Source organism: Neolamprologus brichardi, chromosome 13, assembly GCF_056152115.1.
Source record: "Neolamprologus brichardi isolate AB-2024 chromosome 13, ASM5615211v1, whole genome shotgun sequence".
NCBI classification, from domain to species: domain Eukaryota; kingdom Metazoa; phylum Chordata; class Actinopteri; order Cichliformes; family Cichlidae; genus Neolamprologus; species Neolamprologus brichardi.
The window spans coordinates 4,325,727-4,349,219 of record NC_142116.1 but is presented as its reverse complement, the minus strand read 5'-3'; the positions used below and the strand labels follow the sequence as shown (position 1 = coordinate 4,349,219).

At 39.5% G+C, this 23,493-nt stretch overlaps 1 protein-coding gene across 1 annotated transcript in view; it reads right to left on the bottom strand.

The window, feature by feature from the left end:
* Window positions 1-23,493, bottom strand: part of epas1b (endothelial PAS domain protein 1b) — a 48,324-nt gene that overhangs the window by 6,497 nt on the left and 18,334 nt on the right. The window contains exons 2-7 of the mRNA XM_087849990.1: window positions 17,245-17,435; window positions 12,288-12,442; window positions 10,726-10,813; window positions 6,415-6,533; window positions 5,473-5,675; window positions 2,004-2,110 (exon numbers count right to left, since the gene is read on the bottom strand). Of these exons, the coding sequence (XP_087706116.1) occupies window positions 2,004-2,110; window positions 5,473-5,675; window positions 6,415-6,533; window positions 10,726-10,813; window positions 12,288-12,442; window positions 17,245-17,435 (863 nt within the window). The remainder of the gene's footprint in view (window positions 1-2,003; window positions 2,111-5,472; window positions 5,676-6,414; window positions 6,534-10,725; window positions 10,814-12,287; window positions 12,443-17,244; window positions 17,436-23,493) is intronic.

Here is a 23,493-nt window from a genome sequence, read left to right as displayed (position 1 = left end):
CTTCTAGTTTTAATAATTTCAATTTTCTAAACAAATTATTAGTGTGTTCTCTATATTTAACATTGTGCATAATTCGAAGCGCTGTCTTCTGTAATAAATATAATGGTTTCATATTAGTCACATATGTATTCCCCCATACTTCAACACAATAACTCAGATAGGGTAGAAACAATAAAAAATATAATATTCTCATTGTCTTGTAATCTAATATATATCTAACATTACCCAGGATATAAATACTGTTCTCTTTAATACTAAAATATGACAGTATTCTATACTTCTTATGGTTATTGAAGTATCAAAAACAGAATTTAAAAATTTGCATTTAAAATTGCACAAAATAAATCGATCTTTAATTGTAAGCAGTTTCCCCCATAAACTGCATGATTGTGGAGAAAGACCCAACTGTGATGAGAGGCTCGTGCTTGGCTGTATGCATTAATGTCATCCAGTCTCTATTGAGGGTAATGTTAGCTAGCGGCATGTTTTATCTGACTAGTAAATGGAGAAAATTGTAAAACCACAATTTTTCTTTATGATTTTGGACTAATTGGGTGTGGAAAAAGTGACTGTTGGTTTATTTTTTCAATTACTGTATTTAGGTACTTCATGGTAGGACAGGGAGAGTGCTTTTAGTTTAATGAAACAGGCAGCAAAGACAACAACTACAGCTCTGAAACTCACACCATAACAATCTGGATTGAAACACACCACTACAGGCTACAGGGGGGAAAGTATTTGGGTTGTTCTGCTTCTTTAAGTTTCTGCTTGACAGCTTTTTAAATGATGAAAGTTTTGGATGAAAATATTATTTTCTGTGAAAAGTAAAATATCAAATTAGGTACAGTTTTGTGTCTTGATGCATGCTCAATCATCCAAGTAAGGAAAGTTGATTCTGGTCATCTGGATGTAGCGAATCAACTTTTTTGGAAAGTACAGTTTTACTTTTCAAAGAAAATATCAGGATTAGTGTTGGCCCAGATATGCCAGGAGGAGGGGAAAAAAAGCATAATCCTCTTTGTAACAAGAGCATTTTTTGCTGTGTACACACAGACACACACACACAGACACACACACACACAGCCATTATGTTGCAGGGGTGGTTTTAAGGAACTAAATTACCACTTTCCCTCGTGCACTGTCAAAGCCTCTAATGATACAGTACTGTCAGTGAAGAGAATAGCCATGACACTTCAGAGCCTTGTCCGCATGCACACACACAAGCAACACACATCACACACACCCACACACACAGTGTTATTAGATTGTAATAGAGGCCACCTGGTCCCCTGTCCACTGTGTTTGTGGCACCAGATGTGCAAACCTCATCAGGCCATCAGTGGATGCACTTAATTTAATAACAGACATCTTAATACCATGTTGCTGCTCTTTACATACACACAGACATCCACATATGTCTAAACAAGGATAAATGTATTTGTCTACCTAAAACATAAATAAATAAATAAATAAATAAATAAATAAATAAATAAAATAAATTAAAATAAAATAAATTAAAATAAATTAAAATAAAATAAAATAAAATAACATTTTAATGAAACAAAAATGTCTGACAAGAAAAACTCCGATATCTTCACTCAATAAACTTTAGGTATTACCAGCTGACTACAAGCTTGAAGCGTTTAGCTGATCTGGCTAGTGATTATGCAGTTTTTACATCCTGATCACTAAAATTAGAGTTCATTTAGGGAATCCTTCAAAATAAGTGCCTCGAATGTGCCATTTCAAGATGGCTGCCAATAGTAGCAAGCGTGCAGAAAGGCTCTAATTATTGTTTAAGAGTTGCTCCATATTTCATCAGGTTTTTGAACCAATCGCTTACTGCTACGCGCAAAATCTGAGGACACGCAGGCCTAGATCTTAGCTAAAGGCAAACTACACGTGCAGATTGTGTCCATAGCTGAATCACCGTGGCTTGTTTTGCTTCATATTTGATGTTTGAGGCGTTCAAAGTCTTTTTTAAAGTCCGAGCGTGTACTTACAGTTTTGATGACTCTTGGTGACACTGTCTGAGTCCAAGGCGTGGTAGAAGTCGTAGATGGAACGACCCAGCAGATCCTCGGGAGTGTAACCCATCAACTCTGTTACCCTGGAACACAGACACAGACATTTAATAAGACACGGGCTTTTACTTATTATTTGAACTTTTCTCACATGTACGACTCAAAACACAAATCCTGCACTCCATCCTGAACTTCAAAAGACATCATGTGCCATTTGGAAATCAACCTGAAAGGTGGATAGATTTCCAAAAATAAGAATTGCTCGTTCTGTCTCCAACCTCCCGGTGCTTCAGGGAACAGCTAATCTCTCGTCTCTCATCACAAGTTCACGTTGTTAATCAGGATTTCGTTGCTGGCTTTCAATAACCACGTTGATAAAACTCCCTTTTATTTCTCCTCAACTCTTTCGCCTGTAAGTAGAGGTTTTGAGACTAAATAACAGGATTACTGTAATCTGATTACAGGTGCACTAATTTAAATGAAGTTTTTGAGTGCTGAAAATAATTACATACTTAGCTTCAGGCTGTTTTGACAGCAAATACACTTATTTATATACGTTATTAACTTTAGTTTAATTTTGACTTCACTGAGAAGCCAACAATTAGGCTAAGGGTCAAAAGCAGAGCCTCTTCCAAACAAACTGTGCTGTGAGAACATGATTCAAACCTACAACAGGAAATGGGCCCCTGAAAACAAGGTTTTATCAGGATAAGGAGACCGGGGAGGGTAAACTGGGACCGAGAATGAAGATAAGTTGTACTTAACCCAAATTAAAGTGCTAGGAATGTGATTTTATTTAACTCCAACTGCCACCAAAATGTTTCACTCTGGCATGAGGATAAACTCCATCACCTTGGATAAGCAAGCTGCTGACTGAGTGGATGTGACTCAGAGTTTAGGGATAGGAAACACTGCAGCACCGTTTTATCCTATTTGTACCTCTGATCATCACACTCAACATTTTTTGATGTCAAATCAGTTAAAATACAGTTTTCATCATCTATATTGCCCTTTAGATAGCTTTGGAGGTGTGAAGCCAAAGTTTCATTGAGATGAACAGTCAGCGGATGATGCGGTGGATTTATTGTGTGAGGGACAGAGCGAGAGGTCTGGTGATGCAGACCCTCAGATTGCGTAACGCTGACAGATGTAGTGAGGAAAGGGAGGGAAGGGAGGAAAGGGAGGGGATGAATGTCTGGAGGGAAGAGGAGTACATAGGCACAATGGGTTTAAAAAAAATGCATTAAGGCCAGAGAGGAGAGTCAGAGTGGGGAAAGAGACGAAACAAAAGCATTAATAAAACATGGTCACAACTAAAATAGCTTCGAATTACAACAATGATGATTACGATGGTGATTGCTTTCTTTTCTTTCCTTCCATTCATTTCCTGCATGTTAAGTAAGTACGAGTGTTTCACTGTTATTTTTATGTTATTGTGCATCACGGTGTACTTTACATTATTACAGATATAAAAGCAACAAATGACAGTAAGACCAAAGCAGAAGAGCACATTACCCTGCACGCTATCGTCTGCATACTAGAGGTGGGAATCACCATACATCTCACGATACAATATTATCACAATACTTAACGCACGATACGATATTATTGCAATTTTTTAAAATATTTTGCGATATTCAGATTCTGTACATAAAGGTAAACTTTATCAATATTTATTTTATCTAATATCAAAGTCTCACACTCAGTCTTTCTCTCATTTCAGTTTTATTGTTGACAAACTGAACGGTTTGTATTACAGTCTAGTCCAACTTAACTGAATCAACCATCTGGTACAATTATAGCTATTCTGAACTATGCAGTTTATGAAAACTATGCAGCCCCTTCAGCAACTGAAGAATTTGAAAGTAAATTAAAACAAAATATAATTTTACATTAAATAAAAAAGTTTTAAACTTAATTAAAATAAAACATGTCTTAAATTAAAATAAATAAACTGTCATGTTTATTTCTGCCATAAACAAGTTAAACACATTTGGACAGTGAAGGAATGTCAGGATTCTTGCTCAGAAAAAGGATCAACATGCTCTGAAGTCAGAGCACAAAAACCTTTTTTGTAACAAAATATCGATTTCTGCTGTCCCTGTATCGATACATTATTAGCAAGCAAAATATCACCATACTACACAGTATCAATTTTTCCCCCACCCCTACTGCATACGAATGATTTTATACAAATGTTTGAATTAAAACTCTAAAATGAATTAATGCAGGAATCTGATAGATCTACAACATGCACTGTAATAAGTAATGATTACTTGCATGACATTTCTGAGTGACACTTAAAGTAACATAGTACACACAGAAGTGTTGTCCAAGTCTAAATTATCCAAATTGTATAACTTTAGAAATTCCCTTTGTGTCCTTTTGTGTTTGTATTCCTTATACTGTAGAATTGAGAATACAGCCAATAGCCATACGTCATTTATAAAGCTGGTATTTAATCATAAAATGGACTTTCTTACTGTACTTAGTAAATTATAAAGAATCAACAGGGACACTGAGGGGAGGAAATAATTGTTCTTCTTAGGTCAAACAGAGTTTAAGCAAACTAAAAGGTTAAACTTCTGATTGTTACCCCTCTTGACGAACTAATTATTCCTAAGTGATACGTCTCTGTTCTTTCCCCCTCTCTCTCCTTCTTTGTTTCCTCCATCTCTCACACTGCCAGGCATGAGCTGAAGAAACTTTCTGTCCCTCCTCTAATGAGTGTAAGTCTCTGCCGAGCCAGGAGGGTCGACCCACCTACAATAAACTCATTTGTGTAATTGGAGAGAAGATTTAGGCGGCTATTAAATTGCACTAAAAAGGGTGAAAAAGAAAATGGGCTCTTGTTTGTAGTGCGGTCACGCACAGACCTGTGCATGCAATACACAAAAGGAACATTTCTCTTGCATGAGAGGCTTGATAAGATTACAGATTTGCGTGCATGCGATTGTGTAACACCAATCTGAAAATGCGCCGTGTTCCCTTCTCGTGCCAGTGGGAAAGAAATATCTGGGTGCAAACTATGCAGTCCTTTTTAGGTTTAAGATAGCTGCTTTTCATGCTAACCTACAAGTGACGAATGATACCTGACACAATGTCAGATGTCATTTTGTTTGGCAGCTTTAAAAATGTTTCAGCTTTTAGGCTTGTTCACGCTCTAATCCAGGGTCATTAACACTTGGCACGCTCTGACAACGGCATGACAGCGCCTCATTCATTTAGGTTTCATCACCAACTTCTATTTTCTTACCTGCTAAGTCAACACACTGCAATCGCTCAAGTCTTCTGTGTGTGTCAGACTTTAAGAGTTATGTTTTAATTGGCAGCAATGTGAATCTGCTGCTCTACTGAGGTTCAAACCAAATATAGGTGCATAATATACGCTTCGGTGAATATATTTTTATCATTTAATAAGAAATCTAAAAAATATGTTTCTGCCTACCGCTCGTCACAGTAGGTGAATTTCATGTCCATGCTGTGTCTGCTCAGGAAGGTCTTGCTGTCCAGCGGCGTGTCGATGTTGGACGGGTGCGGTATTGGTTCGCACATCAGGACAGCACATGTGAGCGGAGGCTCTTTGAAGCCACACAGCACTCGTGGAGGGCAGCTGTTGTACATCCTCAGTTGTCCGGTGCAGTGAAGCACCTGAGGATGGAGTTTACACAGTGTCAGAGTTACCCCTGTGGTGAATAACATGCAGCCATAGCGCGATTATTACAGTTTTCCCTATCTGAGTGTTCATATTTACCATGACGCAGACACCTATTGTAGTGGTCATGTCTTTTTTCCCCCCAAATAACTCGATATTAATGGCCAGGGCTGCGATGGTTTCTTCAAAAGACTGTAAATTACGTCTTACCTTTAAAAATAATGCTTTGCATTACTGCTATACAACCCAGAGAAAGCATTTCTCTACACTATTTGTTACACTACTTTTGTGTTGCTGCACAAGATTGCTTGTGGAATTGCTATTTAAGGATATAACATTAAACTTTTAACATGGGCTTCTAGACTCCTACCAGCATCATGAATTGCTCTGGATGATGGAACTCCAGGCCTCGAGGGCCGGTGTCCTGCAGGTTTTAGATCTCACCCTGGGTCAACACACCTGAATCACATGATTAGTTCATTACCAGGCCTCTGGAGAACTTCAAGACATGTTGAGGAGGTAATTTAGCCATTTGAATCAGCTGTGTTGGATGAAGAACACATCTAAAACCTGCAGGACACCGGCCCTTGAGGCCTGAAGTTCCCCCAACCCTGTTCTAAAATCTAAACCCTACCTGTGTCCAATATGTGGCTAAATCTATTCAAAATGTAATAATCTCATTTTGTGTGTGCAGTTGCTGCAGATGTGATGCTTTGTAGATGTAGCAGTTGTTACCTTCCAGCTGGCTGACTTGAGGTTGACGGTGCGTCCTCTGTTGGTCACCGTGCATTTCATCCTCATGAAGAAATCTCTCTCTGTGCTCAGCTCTTTGCCTTTTTTACCAAAGCCACTTCCTGGAAGACACAAAAAACAGTGTGTCAGAAGTCATCATCTGAATCATCATACCATAATACAAAGTCACTGAGCAGGGGCAAACAGAAGCATTTAAATGATTCAGACCTGCTCTTGTGAACAGCTTTTTAGCTTTTTGCACAGTATATAAAATTCCCTTGACATTAAAGCATGATAATATATGGATCCTATAAGTATGAGGAGATTTAAAACAAAGTTCAGTGTCTTTTTTTTTTTTTGCAATATAATAAACTGGAAGTTCACTCCCTTTATCTCCCTTCCAGCTTAGACACAGAGGACTTGGAAAATAGGCCAAGCTGTTACATCACAAGGTCAGAGTTCAGCCCCGGAGCTGCAGCCACAGAGCAAAGACAAGTGAGTCTTTTGTCAAACTCCACGCTTAAAAGTGTGTCTCTATCTCCATATGGTTACACTCGAGCAAAACAAACACCACATAAAAGTTTCCCCGACACTTACAACCACTTTCATGTTCAGATGTGAATGAGTGTGGAGTGAAAGTGTGTTAAATAGAAAGGGTCTATAAATCAGAAGGTATCGTTCTGCTTGTGTGCTTTGTGGCCACTGCTGATAAGAGTTATCAACCACAGCACAGCGAGTGTGACCCTGTATGTGTGCAGGAGAGAGGGAAGGAGTAGAAAGTGGATTCACAGACAGAAAACATGTAGTATGGGTGTACTTCTGGGTCTGCTTTGCACTGCAAGTGTAACATCTCGTCACTATCTCTACCCCATAATGCCTTGTTCCTCTCTCAGCGCCTTCCCTCGTCTGCTCTTCCTCACGGTAGCAGCTCTTATCGGCTTTCCTTTGCACATGTACTTTACAACTCCTCTACTTTATCTGTTTATAGGTTCCTCTCTGTATGACCTTTGAACTTTTGTTCTCATGTTTTTTTCCCCCCTTGTGGACCCATCAGATATAGAATATTAATAACCACGCTCTGTTCATGTTTTGAATTGTTTTGCATAGATCGTTTCTGTCCCACAAGTAAAAGCAGGAGAGTTAAATGGCTCCGTAACAGTAAGAGCTGCAGGGCTGTACAAAGCATGCGGAAGATGTCAGGCGTTACACAGATTTACTATTTCAGAAGAATGATTTTTCATCCTCAAGTAAATCAGAGGATATAGATGTCTGAGGGTCCATTAAATACTTTGGTCAACTCCTAGATAAGACAGCTGCTGACAACAAGCTGACAGTACTGTGGAATATCATCGTCCTGTAGGATTGTGCAGGATTTACAAGCCCCTGAACTTTCCTCTAGCACCACAGCCAGCCAAACACTTCTAACTAATCTACATTGGCCTCAATATTGAGCCACTGGTACATGAAGTGAAGAACCTGTCCAGGCTATATTAGACCTAAGCTAAAGTGTACATGTCTGCAAGTATGCACGGTGTGTTTAAGTCAGTGTTGACATCACCCACACTACACTACAACACAGCAACCACGCTTGAATCTTCCATATGGACAGCTGTCTGCATAAGTATGTGCAAAAGCATATCAGCAACTGTGCATTCAGTTTTCGGAAGTTCAAACGTTTTTAGGAAGAAAATGGGCAGATTTAACAACTCCTGAATAATCATTTAAGTTCATTTAAATTCCTCAGACTCTAAAAAGTGAGCATTTATCTGATGGAATTAGCCACTGACATCAAATCGAGTCAACGCCCGGACCAGTGAGACGTGTTTGGGCAGCACAAGGGATTTTGTTAGTTATATGGCCGAACTGTGGGAATAAAGGGCATAAAAGGAAAAAAAAAAATATATATATCACACTATTAAGAAGAAGAAAACATGCTTATTATGACTTAATGTCATTAAAAAAAAAAAGTCAAGGTTAACACAGTCATTATATCCCTCGGCCCACATGACAGGAGTTGGAAAGTAAGCCAAGCTGTTACATAACAAGTGAGAGTTCAGCCTTGGAGCGATGCCTCAGAGCCAAGAAATGAAGTGTCAAACTCCAAACTCAAGTCTTTATCTCCGTATAGCTAAAGTTGAGCAAAACAAACACCAGACGAACGTCTCTTCAGGCCAAAAACAACTGCGTACGTTAATATGTGAGTGACTGAGTGAACGATTTAAATAGAAACAGGTCTATAAAATATAAAGTATTGTTCTACTTGCAAGTTTTGCGGCCAGTGCTGATAAGCGTTATCAACACTCTGTGTGTGCTTATATTCTATATATACACACATGCAGGGGAAAGAGTTCAAATACTCAACAAAAAATAAATAAATAAGTTTAAATGAGTTTGTTTGCGTTAACATCAGCTGATGACATTTTATTTCACTGGAGTCACGCTGCAGATACGTAACACCAGTGCGACTACACATACACAAGTAAAGAAGTCACACCGGTGTTACTTGTCCACAGAAATGTCCAAAAAGCAGCAAACTAACACAATATTGGTTTATTGTCTTTTATAATTGAGGCGACTGTTGTTGTGATTTGGCACTACATTAAAAAAATTGATTTGAAATCAGAAACAACTAGAATTAAAATACAAACTCTAACATGATTGGGGGAAGTTTACTCAGATTATGCCTCCAGTTATCCAGCATGGCTGCATGACTTCAAACTTACATAATCTCAAAATGCTGTAAAAGTGGACCTAATGAACCGCTGCCACGATTTCAAATGGTGAAGTCAGAGTGTGTACAGGCAATGAATTAATATGAGGCACGCTCTCGGGTTTAGATGATACACGGTTTAACACAGTTTCTTTTGCTCTTGTTACTGTATGATGTCATTGTGAGTGGTCATGAAAGCGGACTCAATACGGAGGGTGACCATAAATGAGGAGGAGCTGATTTCAGACAGAATGAACTGAAAGGCGAATTTTTCCTTTACTAACAATATGAAGCTGGTAATGAGTATTACAGGTGACCTTTAAATGTTTCCAGTCTGAATCAAAGCTTAGGAATCTTGTCTTCTGGGCTCGAAGACTTAACTATTCGTATTGTGAGCATCTTTTAAGTGTCATTTTTTTATTATTTTTTTAATTTGCGTGGTATTAATGCTCTCCAGTGATTTGCTTAATTTGTTTTCTGGAGGCGGCTGCACACCGGTGCAGCCCCCTCTAGCTTCTGCCCGGTGGCTACTGGGTGACCCCTCGTCTGGGGATCCTCAGCCCTTCCCATGAAGGTGGCACGGATGCCCCTCCGGTGGTCCTCCTTGGGCTCTTGCACTCTGGGGCCTCTGGATGTCTGGGGCCTGGATCTCCTCCATGCCTGCTTCATGCCCTGGGGGGCGGGGCTATGGCTCTCTACATCCTCTAGCAGACCATTACATGGGGAAACCATTTGAATACAAGCGCGCCGATCCACACAGGTGTGCACACGGGTGTTCACTGTTCATAGACTTAAATCACACCTTTCTTGGCTGCTACTTCAAAGCACATTGTGCGCTGTCTGTCCTGCGTGCTGCACAACAACATTCAATATTTAGTATTTACTGCTGTTTACACTTAGCTAGATTAATGTGATGGTGTTGTGTTTAGTATGTTGCTCTGTTTTGGGTTTTTTTTGCTTGTTTTCTCTTCTTTTTCTCTCAACAGGTGATCCAGGAGATATTTTTTCCCCCCCCTTTCTCACTGTCCCTCTCCCCTTCTGTTTTTCTTCTCCTTCCTCTTTCTTTCTCCCTTTCCTATCCCTCACTCATGTCTGTCCCGTCTGTAACAACTGAAAATAAAATAAAATAAATAATAAAAACCAAGGTCGATCAAATGGACCAATACGGCAATGCCATGATGATCCATTTGGCAAAATAAATCCATTGGGTATCCTTGTTGGTCTTCAGACAACAATTCTGACGGCTAAAGAACCAAATGGGACAGGCAAAAAAAAAGAAAAAGAAAAGAAAAAAAAATGTTTTCTGTTACATAGGTCTTTCTATGATCTCCTCATGGTGACGTGGGTGGGACAAAACATCAACTTTGTACACAGGATATCCTATTATCTAATAGGCAGCTTAGCTTGTGAATTACTGAGCAAATTTATTCTTTTATTGAGTAGATAAGACTCCACAGACATTCCTCTACTTTATTTCAGGGGGCATTTTTTGATAAGGAGGAGAATGAAAAGATCACTTGTCATGTCAGAATGACTGCATATTTTTTTTAATCAGTAAACCATAATCAGGTGAATGTAACGGTTGTATGAGATTGTGTACTAACCAGTCGTCTTCAGACTGAGGTTTTCTCTGATCTCCTCATGGTCGCATGGGTGGGTGAAGTCAAAGATGCTGTGACCAGTAAGCTCCACCTGAAAAACAAAAAGCAAACAAATAAATAAAAATCCTGAAATAAGGAATGTTAAATAAAGATATACAATTGCCTTTCTGTTACAGTTTTCTCTACATTTTACAGTAGTTGTTCCATCAGTTAGACATGCTGCATATTTCTTTTTCTGCCACCAGCACCAGTAGTTTGTTTGGGATAAATAGATGAAGAGGGGGTAGTGAGCGTGATGGCGGCCACCATGAATGAACAAATGCACAAAGGTGTGTCACCTCCAGAAACACAGAATGCTTCAACACTAAACTAACAAAACTAAAGTTTAGCAGCTTGTGATTGTAATCCTCTGATAACCAGTCAAGCTGCACTTTCTATGCAGTTTATATTTGCCCCATATAATATAAAATATGTAATGAACACACTGAAAGAATTAAATTTGGACATCAAAGACAACCAGAAGTGAAATGCGTCTCCTTCTGTTCCACAGCAAATCAAATCACTTTTATTGTCACATCACATGTGCAGGTACACTGGTACAGCACATGTGAGTGAAATTCTTGTGTGCGAGCTTCACAAGCAACAGAGGTGTGCAAAGTACAATAACATAAGAACAAGCAAATATAAGAATGGCTAAATCTGAGAATTATATGAATAAATATATGTACAATATAAGAGAGTATGCATATTACTGAATGTTTATACTAAATATGTATGTCTACGTGTGTGTGTGTGTATACATATTTTACAAATTAAATAGAGTAAAAATAAAATAAATATATAAAATATACAGAGGTTGGTAGTTGGATTGTGCAAAACAAGTGGCATTTATATACAGTATGGAGTGCAACGGTGTAAGGAGTGAAGAAAGACCACTACGTTTTTGGACAAATCTACCACAAATGATACATTCTTCCAGAAAATCCACTTAAGGGACATCGAGTTCAGGCAGATGGGTCAGAAGGACAGCCTGAAATCAGAAAGCTGAGGGCAGCGCAGGGTCGCAAAGCAGAGCTTTTGTTTCATCGTTTACAGTAAACGTCTCCTTTACGATTGGCTGTTTAAGTTGGTGCCAGAGAGGGTGGGGAAAGAAAATGCCGTCTTGACTGAACACACACTGCTGGCATGACAGGCATTTCACATAAACACACCCCACTCTCTCCTGACTACCCGTTAACATCCTCATCTGCGTCCTGTCTGACTGGGTTAATGTCTTTCTTCCAATCTTCTTGAGAAGTTGAAGAAAATAAAAAAAATCTATCCACATGTCACGTGCAAAGATGTTAGACGTTGGTGAGGTTTATGACCACTCAAAGCACTTTAAACTACAAGCCAAATTCACCTGTATTTATATGGCACTTTATTCTGTGTCTGTGGATGCCCCCCTGCCCCCCCACAAAAACAAAAAAAGCATCAACTATGACTGCGTGGAAATAAACAGGAACTGATCACATTTAGTGTCTGCACATGTCTGTTTATTTAAGTGTTCTTTAATGGCTGTGTACCTGCGTGAGTCCCATGAATTTGTTGATGTTCTCGGACAGGAAGATCATGTCACCATCTGATGTTACCACGGTGACGAAGCCCTCCAGAGACTTCAGGTACAGGCTGTCCATCTGTCCGTTGTCCTCGCTGCCGTCGCTGCTGCTGCTGCTGCAGCCTGGAGGGAGAGGCAGCAAACAAGAGACGCTCACAAATTGTTTCTCATTCAGTGCTGATTATAAATGGATATCATTGTAAATCTGTGTGTGTTTGTGTGCACGCATCAGGCTTGTTTTCCCTCTTGAAGCTTTGGCTCGGGGACAAAACAAACCACTGTAGCTTCTTCCTGCGTCTCCGGCCACCCCTGATCCTCGACCCTGACAAACTGCAGGCAAACTGCTCAAGCGGTGCCCGCTTTTAGGACATAACTTGCAATTATGCTCAAATACGCTCAGCGCAGTATCCAAACATTTACACACAGTGACTCCAGTCTGTCCACAGTGTCTTGTTTCAGCTAATTGATAGAAAAAACACCTCTAGCCTCGAGCTGGCCCCAATTCAAGAGGCAGGGCGTATGCGTTTGCAGACGCTGGCTTCACGCTGAACAAAGCCCAGTAGTTGATGGGGGTGGAGGGTGGGAAGCTTGCAATTCCTCCAGTGTGTTTCCCTGAGATAAGAGAGAGCAACTCTCAAGGCTTCCAACGAGGCCTGGGGCTTGAGTTTGGAGCTGGGCCCAGATAGCATTAGCCCCTGAGGGACCTGGAGCTTTCACATGGGCCCCAGGGAGCTGGGGAGACTCTCAAGGCTCTATCCAAAGACCAGCGCCACCTTTGGCCTAAATACTAAGCTGTGATTACCAGTCATTTGAACCGAGTTGCACTTTTCTTCTCTGTGCTGTTCTTTGGTTGCGTAACTGCCCTCGTTTCATAATAATGGGAGCAGAACAGAGCGTTTGATAGGGACAGCTGCTGCTAAGATAATCATTTCCCCTCTATTTTCTGACATTTGTCCGGTCATACTGGACAGAATGAAGGGACAGAGCAGTGAGGCAAAATAAGTTTCTCACAATATGAACTCAGAACATTATGTGACTGTCATAGTGGGAATTCTTTTTCCGCCATTGTCCTGTTCGTCACGTTTGTAAAGACGGAATATCTGGTGCATGCTTTCACATGCCAAACAAAAAAGATTCAGGGTGTGCTACACATTAGGACGCCACAAGAGAAAACCTTGACAATGTCACCTACCCGATGTGGGCTTCAGGGACTGAGGCTCAAATGAGCATCTATTTTTTTGGGTTAGGATTTGATTTTAAAACGAGGAGAAGAAAACGTGAAACTGAACAAAAACAAATATTTTCTTTCTTTCTTGTTGAGCCTAAACTGTCAGAATAGTTTTGTTAGGTCAGTAAATGCCTGAAGGGAACCAGTACCAAATATTTAGACATAAATCTAAAAGTAAGGCACAATTTCGATAAGTACCATTAAAAAAAACAAATACATAACACACAAACTGTTTTCTGAAAAGATGAGAAATATTCAGTAATGAACGCAACCAAGGATAGAAAAAAAGAAAATCCATATGCACATCTTGTCTGTCATTTATGCACATGTTACTAAAGCAGTAACTTAACATAAAAACACTCTACTGAAAACATCTGTTACAATAATTGTTTGGAAATTTCTATATTTTTTCCCTTATTTTGGTCAATCTGCTTTTTATTCTACTCCTTATCCAATCGCTAGGGTTGCTGGAATGTTGAGCATATCCTGGTATATGAGCATGAACTGAGCATATCCTCACACCCATTAACAACAGGCAGGGCTCTGCTGGACAGTGGGTTCAAACTTATCAAACTTTTTTCTATTTGGCTGATGATTTCAGACAATCCCAGTGTTGGTCAGGAGATCAGGTGGTTAGAGCCAATATTGTGTCACTAAGACGCTGAACTGATGTTGTGCTCATAAGTTTAGTTTTAAAGCAATAAAATAGGCTAAAAACACTTAACACTTTTAAGTATCTCAAGTATATTTATTTTGATTTCCATTAACTTCAGCAGTTTGTAGTCTTTGAGGGAGCCGCATTCTCAAAATATCTTATAATAGCATGTATAAAATATATATAAAAGTAGTTGCTTAAAATCTGGGGAAATATTTATTAAAGCATGAGGAGAGGAAGGAGCAGGATTTCAGCATGTTTTATCATATATTAGAGCTGCACGTGGTGCAATTATGTGTTTATTTTAAATTATTTCTCTTAAGTTATATGCTAAGAAAACGTTAAGCACACTAAAGATACTTTTTTAAAAACATAAATTATTAATTTATTATGAACTCAATTGAGGGAATTTGCAATTTGCCAGAGAACAAATGGCGTACAGATGAAAACAAAATATTTGGCCGTCTGATCAAAGGGCAGTAAATCAGTATATTTCCCAAAATGTAGGACTCTACTTCAAACACAGCTGGGACCACTGCAATTAGGAACGCATATGTTTCACAGTATTTTAAGTTAAGTCAAAGTCAAGTCAAAAATACAGCTGAATCCTTTGAGTACCTCCTAATCAGTACATCAAAGTTCATCAGGTCCCAACTGAGCGTACGTTACATAAGGGAGGCGTTCCCTACAGCAGCTCTTGGAGGCATACACAGTATGTTTGTGTGTTTGTGAGGGTGCATTCCAGCATGTTTGGCGCCAAGGCAGTCGGCTGTTATGGCTAGCAGGGGTAACGCCAGCACCAGCCGAACGATGGGCAGAGCTCTTCGTTTCCTCCGCAATCTCTCCTTCCATCACGGAGCAATCAGACCGGCCTGATAATGCTGTATCTGCAGCTGCATCTCATGGATCTCCTTGTGCTCTCCTCCCCTCTCACCCGCTGCTTTCCTACCCTCATTACCTTTACAGCTCCTCCCCGTGCACGCCTCCTCCTCCTCCTCTCGTTCGCACTTGTTAACCTCTCGTTTACATACATCTCATACATACTCCCCCCACCACCACCTCCCTTAACACTTCTTTATCTATGGCGAGCACGTCTGACAACCGCTACTGGAATTTCAGGAAATGTTAATCACCCTAAATTGGTTGTATCACCCAAATTACTTTTGAGTGCTTTGAGAAAGTTTCCGTAGCTACCATTGTGTTCGGATAGAGGCAGATGTTTTACAGGTGGATATCTCAAAATCTTGGAATTTGAAACTGAAACCATTTGCATTTTTTTCTCTTTTTGTGGTTAACTAACCCTTTAACCTCAGGCAAACGCGCAACGAATGTGCTGCTGGATTGCTTTTTTTTTAATCTTTGTAAAACACCCTGATTAATTGTTCTTTTTTAGTGGAAACTCAGCCCATATTCCATAATCTTTATCAAGCATCGATTTAATTTGTGTAATTTGTGCGCTTTAAAATCCTTAAAACTACTTGAGCTGCTAAATGAATAAAGAAACGACACATAAATGCTCTGATTAATGATCGTCTACAAAGAAGAAATGGGAAGTAGTGATCATTGTTGTTTAAGGAAGCACTGGTTGAATGCATGGCTATTTCCTCTGCGAACAATGAAAGTAGTCAATCATAAATAAAGAGCAATAAATAGAAATATCAAAAGTTACATAAGAATAGACTAATGGCAGTCTAAAGATTTACAGATAAGTCTAAGCTATGGCATTAATCACAGTGCTTTCCTGTGTTTTATTACAATGGTGTCGTAGAGCTGACAGCTTTTATTAATTGCTATAAAAATGGTTTTAAAAGAAATTATAAATCAGGTCAGCTCACAAAGTGTGAATGATGGGAATTATTTAAATTACATGCCAACATTTTTTTTTCTCCTCCGTGTGTTATAATGACACAGTCAATAAAACAAAAACAAAGAGTCATTTAAATCAGCGACAACCTGAATATTGCTCATCTACGCACAAACAGCTTTGACTTTAAAGATATCGTGGGGATGTTTACCAGCATACAGGTGTCAAAGGTTAAAAGCTCACTTTACCTCCTCCCCCTGTGTGAACTCGAGTTTTCTAGCTCTATTAAGGAAAAATAAACATTTTTTAACAAGCTGCAGCGCTGACAATTGACGTCGGTTGTTAAATTTTGTGGTTCTCTGATCTCGCTTCGAGACATGTGCAGGAATTCCAGAACAATAGGTCTGATTCTTTGTCGAGCTTCCTCGGCTTCTAATTTTAACTAAGACGAGAGGAAGGAGGAGAAGTGCAAAGAAAGACGCCAGCAAATACTTTCCTGCTTTACTGGACAACTCGACATAGCAACAGACACACGCACGAACGTGCCGACGCAAATCTGTGATCACGCGTCAAAGAAGCTGCTGGAGGGAGGTGGTGTGCCGTTTGAATTTTTTCCCCTTTGTGTAACGAATTAAGATTCACTGCACGGAAGCTTGCACCGATTTGCATTTAGACGTGTGTGACAAATTAAAGGAAAAAATACATATGGGCTTGGTAAAGAGCTGATGTGCTGTAAGAACATCTTCAGAGCGCCTTGGTATTGACACACTAAGAACTCTACTGAAGGGATGGCCAATTCTCCCAGGTTCATTCTGTTCTCCTAGAGGTAGTGAGTCCTGTCTGGAGGACCAAAATCGTACATATTTGACATCAAAGGCCAATCACAGCATTGGTGGCAACAAAAGTTGCCTCAAGGTGCTTTATATTGTAAGGTAGACCCTACAATAATACATACAGAGAAAACTCCAACAATGAGCAAGCACTTTGGCGACAGTGGGAAAGAAAAACTCCCTTTTAACAGGAAGAAACCTCCAGCAGAACTTCGTTCAGGGAGGGGCGGGGCCATCTGCAGCGACCGGTTGGGGTGAGAGGAGGATAAAAGACATGCTATGGACATGCATATGCCTATGTTCATAACTGAAACCAAGTCAGGAGTCTCAATTTCTCCCTTTAGTTTGTCACCCATGTGCATATTTGTGTGAGTCTGTGTGTATCTGCCTGTGGCGTAGTGTTCGTACTTATGGCGAGCAGCTTGCGTGTACGGAGGAAGCTGATAGCGAGCCTCATGATGGATGCCTTGTCCAGGTGAGCGCTGACGCTGTGGGATAAAGGCAGCTGGTGGGCCAGCTCGTAGAACACCTCCGTCTCTTTGCTGCGCCTGCAGCGCGCTGCATCGCGAGACTTCTCCTTACGTCTCTCCGAGCTGCTCCTGCGCCACAAAACATGACAGACAAATGGTCATTTAAACATGAACAATGACACATAATCATACGGTTACTCTGGAAGTCAGTTGGCTTAATGAGACAGTCGGTCTTCGTTAATAATTATATTCCAGGTTCTTCTGTATCGTTCAGCAGTTAATCTTCCATGAATGCACTCACTGGTCTCATAAATCCCCATGTGATTCGACAAGCACCAAATGTGCCCGTTTCAAAGGGGGTTCGCTCACAAGTTCGAATACAATGCATCATTCAGTATAAATACAAAGAAGTGGTTGGTTTATAAAGCTTTTCTGCAGCCCTGAGGTACAATAATTGCTCTTTTTTTCCCCCTGAAAAATTAGGACTTACATAATTCCACATCAGAAACAAACTGGGCCATGTGGAAATATCAGCAATATCAGAAATTCACATCAATGATACAACAAATAGAGCTGCAGAAATGTTATTGCGCTGCCTTTGTTTTTGCAACCCAACACACATGAACTCACTTTTTTGATAAAGTTACACAAACATATTCAGTATTCAAAAATTGCTTGACTTGCTTCTTAAAGGACTACGATTGAACCCGAATTTCACTTTGTGTGAGCTTGACACCAGTTATTGACCGTCATACACAGTGTTGGGAAAGTTACTTTTAAAATGTATTCCATTACAGAATACAGAATACATGCCCCAAAATGTATTCTGTAACGTATTCCGTTACGTTACTCTCATTGAGTAACGTATTCTGAATACTTTGGATTACTTAACATATTATCATGCATTTTACAACTACATGAATGTACTATTGCTGTGATTTATTACTATTACTGAAGGTCCGCGGCTCCGAACCGTAGTAAAGGGACCTCTGACTAATACGGGTTCCGTGTGGGGCTCGTAGCCGAAAAATAGCTTTACTATGTTGTCTGGGTCAACTCTGCTAGCGAGAGATGGCGGGAGGCGTTGAAAGGCTGCTCCAACGGAACTTATTGTTTCGGAGGAAAACACGAACACGGTGTACAGTCAAGTTTTAATAGCTTACTTACAACTGGGTTCGTCAGGCACTCTTCTTGGCTGCAGTGGTTATTATTATATTTACATGCTTCCAGCTCCCGTTTCTGCTCGATGACAGCTCGTACTTTTCCTTTTTCTCCCTCCCTCGCTCACAGACACATAACGGGTATGGCAGTCCATTCTCCCTGCAGCACGGACTACACTGCCCATGATGCTACATTCTTTAGAGCTATACCTGTAGCATTCTGCCTGTTAGCTTAGCACAACAACAACAAAAAGGCCTCTCTCACCCAGGAAACACGCAGAGCGAGAGCGTCACCCTGTAACCATGGCAACCGCAACGCTGCCGCCTGGAACAACAGAGCGTAGCTGTCAAACAAAACCCAAACAGTCCTGACCCGCCACAATATGAAACAGGGAAGTACCGCCGTGTAATCCATTTATTTCAACAAAGTAACTGTATTCTAAATACCACCTTTTTAAACGGTAACTGTAACGGAATACAGTTACTCATATTTTGTATTTTAAATACGTAACGGCGGTACATGTATTCCGTTACTCCCCAACACTGGTCATACACAGAAACATCGCTTCAAAGCCTATCAGTGTCTGTCAGTACATTAGGGGACGTCCCTGTTTGAGATGCAGCAGAAAGCCAGTTCAGTTCAGCAGTGGGCAGTCAGGCTGGTTTAAGTTGCAGAAACAGTTTCCGTGTAATGGAAAGCAATAACTTGTATAACGAGTAAAGACACTGCAAGGCAGAGCTACAGAAGGAACACGAAAAAGATGTATTTAGAGATAAGAAAACAATAACTTCTTATGACGCGACACCATTTCCTTCACTTTCTGCATGAAGAGATCAGTCACCAGGTCACTAACACAAACACTGTATATCTATGAAAAACACACATATGTACTCGCTGAAACAGCACACTTCAAAAATGATCAAAAGATCTTTTTATGAGAAAAAAGCAAAATGTGAAAAAAATGCATTAAACTTGTTATAAAAGACGTTCATCCTGGCTTCTGATTTGAATACTCACTAAAATTCAGTCCCTAACCAACTAAAGACTGGCTTTTCTCAACCTTTTCCTCTTGATGTTAAAAGAAAAATAACCATCCCACTGGTAACTCATTCACCTCCTGTGTCCACTTTCATGCATATTTTTGTTCAACTTTCTCATTCATATTTGGATTTAGTGAAACCTATTGAGCAAAATTCAATTTGAACTTTGCCAACAGGAGGATTATACAGCGTGTTTGGAGTCTGTGTTCCATGTCAGGGAAATGGGTTTTAATAGATGTAAATTGGTCTTTAAAAATAAAATTTAAATTGGAAACCTGCTTAAAGACGTGTAGGCAGGTGATTATTTTAATTTCCTCTGGTTAATGCATTTGTTGTTTGAGGGAAAGAGCTTTTGCTCACAGCACCGAGGTTCCAAGATAAAAGCTTTTACTTCAACAATCAAATTGCAATCTGAAAATCTTTTCATGGCGGTCAAGCTATAGCAAAAATGCTGCCAACAAAGCCTACACAAGAGCGAGCCAAATTATGTCAGCAAGCAGAACTCTGGGTAATTTTCCATGCATATGGTTTCTTTTTTTTGGCTCCAGGCTCTGAAAAAGAAATGCATCAGATTTGGACGTGAAAGCTCAAATAGGCGAACAGTCCTAGTTTAATCGCTGATCCAAGACAGCAGCACAACAATCCATATTAGGACATCACACGTGGAGTTTGGCTTTATCTGGGCTCCCTCGTATGCTCAAATTCAACTCTTAGTCACTGGATACCGTCTGCACAACATATGACTGGTAAGGTTGCGCAACAGGGTTCAGGTTTATATGAAAAAGCTGCAAAGCAACAGCAGCAGGGGAAGAAACTGACAGAAGAATGCTGCCGGATGGAACAATAAAACCATTTAAACTCCATTTAAATCCACTGAATCACCTCTGCAGAAATACCTGGACAGGAACAGCATGATTATGCAACAGGTGTGACTATAAATAGGACAGTGACCAATATGGATACACAGCAGAATACAGCATAGTTTGGTTTTTTGCAGTTACTGCAGTTTCTCACTCAACAACCTGAGGATTACTCCAAAATACACAATTGTCATAGACTTTCATATTATTTAGAGTCTGTTAAAAAAAAAAAAAAAAATCAGCTTTCATCTGTATAGCTGTTTAGAATTACTTAATAGAAGACTTTTTTCTAATTTATTCGTTAAAATTTTTTTAAGGCTTAAAAGTTATACTCTCTTTTGCTTGTTTATTGTAGTTTATTGTCTAAATACCCATCTATAAAGTCTTGGCTCCAGCTCTGGTGGTGTTTACTTTATTTGGGCATTAAAAAGCAGGTATCTGCACCTTAAGTTCATAAAAGTGTATTAGCTTGGCTCTGGGATATCAATTCTCAGGTAAAACAGCATTTAATTTGTTTTTTTAAGTAACAAAATTAGTAACAGGACAGAAACATTCTTACAATCTCCATCCTAAAATGCAGAAAAGAAAAAACTAAAATAAAAGTTCCGATACAATTAAGTGGGACCTTTCTCATACAGATTTAAATTGAGCATTTTGTTCTTTAACAAGAGCCAAAAACATGTTAAATTTAAAAAAAAAAAAAAAAAAAAAAAAGTGCTGTGAACAAAGAGCTTTTTTACCCTCAGATCTGTGAGCAGCCTCTACGGAAAAGATAACTTTACAAACCACAACAGACGAGGTGCAGCACTGCTGAACTTCACATGCCCTCAGTCAGTGGTGACACGATGTGGTTTATCAGACTTGATCACATCTGTGGCAGAACTGCAACATGCAGGCCCAGAAAAAAATGTAGCAGTGCAGAAGAAACAAATATTTTGGCACCACAGTTAAAAGATAAAGAAGCCAGATGCCTTCACACCGTAAAAGATCTCTTCTGAAGCGGAGACTTAAAACCCACTGAGATAAGAGAACAAAGTGCCAAATTAAACACCTGATGAAATACTGAACCAAGTGAAACGACTAAAGAAGTGTTTTCTTGCTATGACACGGTCGAACAGCAGAAAACGTCATGGGAAACTAGAGAAAGACCTTCCTGCATGCCCATATAGAAAGTGTACATTGAACCATTCAACCGTTGTGCATACCGATGCTTTACACAACACAGCAGCTAAATGCCAGGAAAAATGGCAGTCGTGTGTGTTCTGGACGTGTTTACATTATTCCATAGAGCAGCAAGTACATATAAGAGGACATTTTATCACCACTTGGATCAGATTTACAGTCTCTGTGGGGCTTAAAGTGTTTTTACAGACTCTTGTAGATTTCAATATATTACTGGTTTCCAATATTCAGCTTACACTTTATTTACGATACTTTAGATGACTCGTTTATTGAGTGGTTTTCACATTTCCACGAATCCTGGCTCGATGACACATATCCCTTTGCCTCAGGAAGGGCATCCAAGGTAAAAAATAATAATAAAAAAAAATCAAACATGTGGAGTTGCTCACCGTCATGACCCTTTGTGATTAAGTGTACTGCCAAAAGTGGCTTTTGTTGTGCTGCAATGAAGGGATACTTCAGAAAAACTAAGTTATGATAATACTCAACAGGTGCTGAAAGTGTCCACGACCTTCCCACTGCAGACTACAAGACATAAATGCTTATGCATTAACATAAGATCACTATGATGCACATTTATTAATTTATGTAAATAAATGTCAAGTGTTCTCTGTCTGTGAGGTGCCCACACTTGAAAAAGACCAGACTTTGAATTCACTTTATTTTGACCAGCTAGTTTGATAGCTGATAGGTAGGTGAAAAGCCTTTCAACACAAAAAAATAATCATTCAGATAAATTAAATGCATTATACAGAATACAAATGAAATAACAAAAATATATACACTTCAGTAAAGCCATTTAACATAGCTAAAGCTAAATACTTTTGTCTAGACTATCATTTAATCATTTAAAATATATCCAAAATCATAGTAGAAATAAAAAGGGTAAATTGGCTTTTTATTTTCTATTATCACAATTATTTTCTCACAACATCGTCTATGGAGAGCAAAAACTGCCAAAAGTAAATAATCATAGATTATTTTATTTTTTGTAATTTAACTAAAACAAATTCTAGAAAGTTAATAACATAAATTTATAGTATTTCTGATTTAATTTGCACTTCTGTTAATGTTAATTCCTTATATTTGTTATGTTTATGCTCCAGAGACAAAACCCGTCCTTTTAACAGACAAGAGTTTTTTTTGTTTTTAAACAAAAACAGGATCAAATCATCTCTTTTACTTAAACATAAAGCAAGAGCGTTTTCAGTGGTTCGCATTACAAAATTAAACTTTTCCCTGCAGCCAAAATCTGGAGTCCACAAAACGCACAAACTAGAACATCCAACATGCATTAAGGACAAGATAGCATACAATTAACAGGAAAGGCAGAGCACAGAAGCACCATTATCTTATCTCATCGAGTGTTATGTCCCATCAGTGCGTCTCCCTGCTCGTCTCTCCCAGGTTTAAACTCATTAACCTCGACTGTCAGTCACTCAAAGTCTCGTTACTGATGAGCCAGCAGACAGCAGACTGTTTCCACTCAATCAAGCCAACTGAGAGAGCTAACTTCAACTAGCTCCTTGATGTGTGAATGTGTGTGTTCTTTTATCTTTGTGTGTGTGCGTAGTGTGCCACTCTTTGATCGTCCACGACCATTGTTGCTGAAGGTCCCAGCAGACTATTTCAGTACAGAAAACAATGGGAGTCACAGCGCTTCACCAGGGCATCGCAGCCTTCTGATGTACTCACTGACCCCTCGCTCACATTCGCAAACGTGCACGCACACACGCACCCACCTGTGCGTGCATGTGCATACCAGAGGTTAGAGGTCAGGTGCATCTACTCAAGTAAAACTTTAAAAAATTTCCAGTATTTTTCTTCTTCCTACCTTCTCTTTCCTTCATTCCTCAAATCGTTCCCGCAACGATTTACTGCAGAAAGTGTGTTCACTTTGACCTGCAGTAAAAGATAAATCTGGTCTGACAGATTTATTTCATC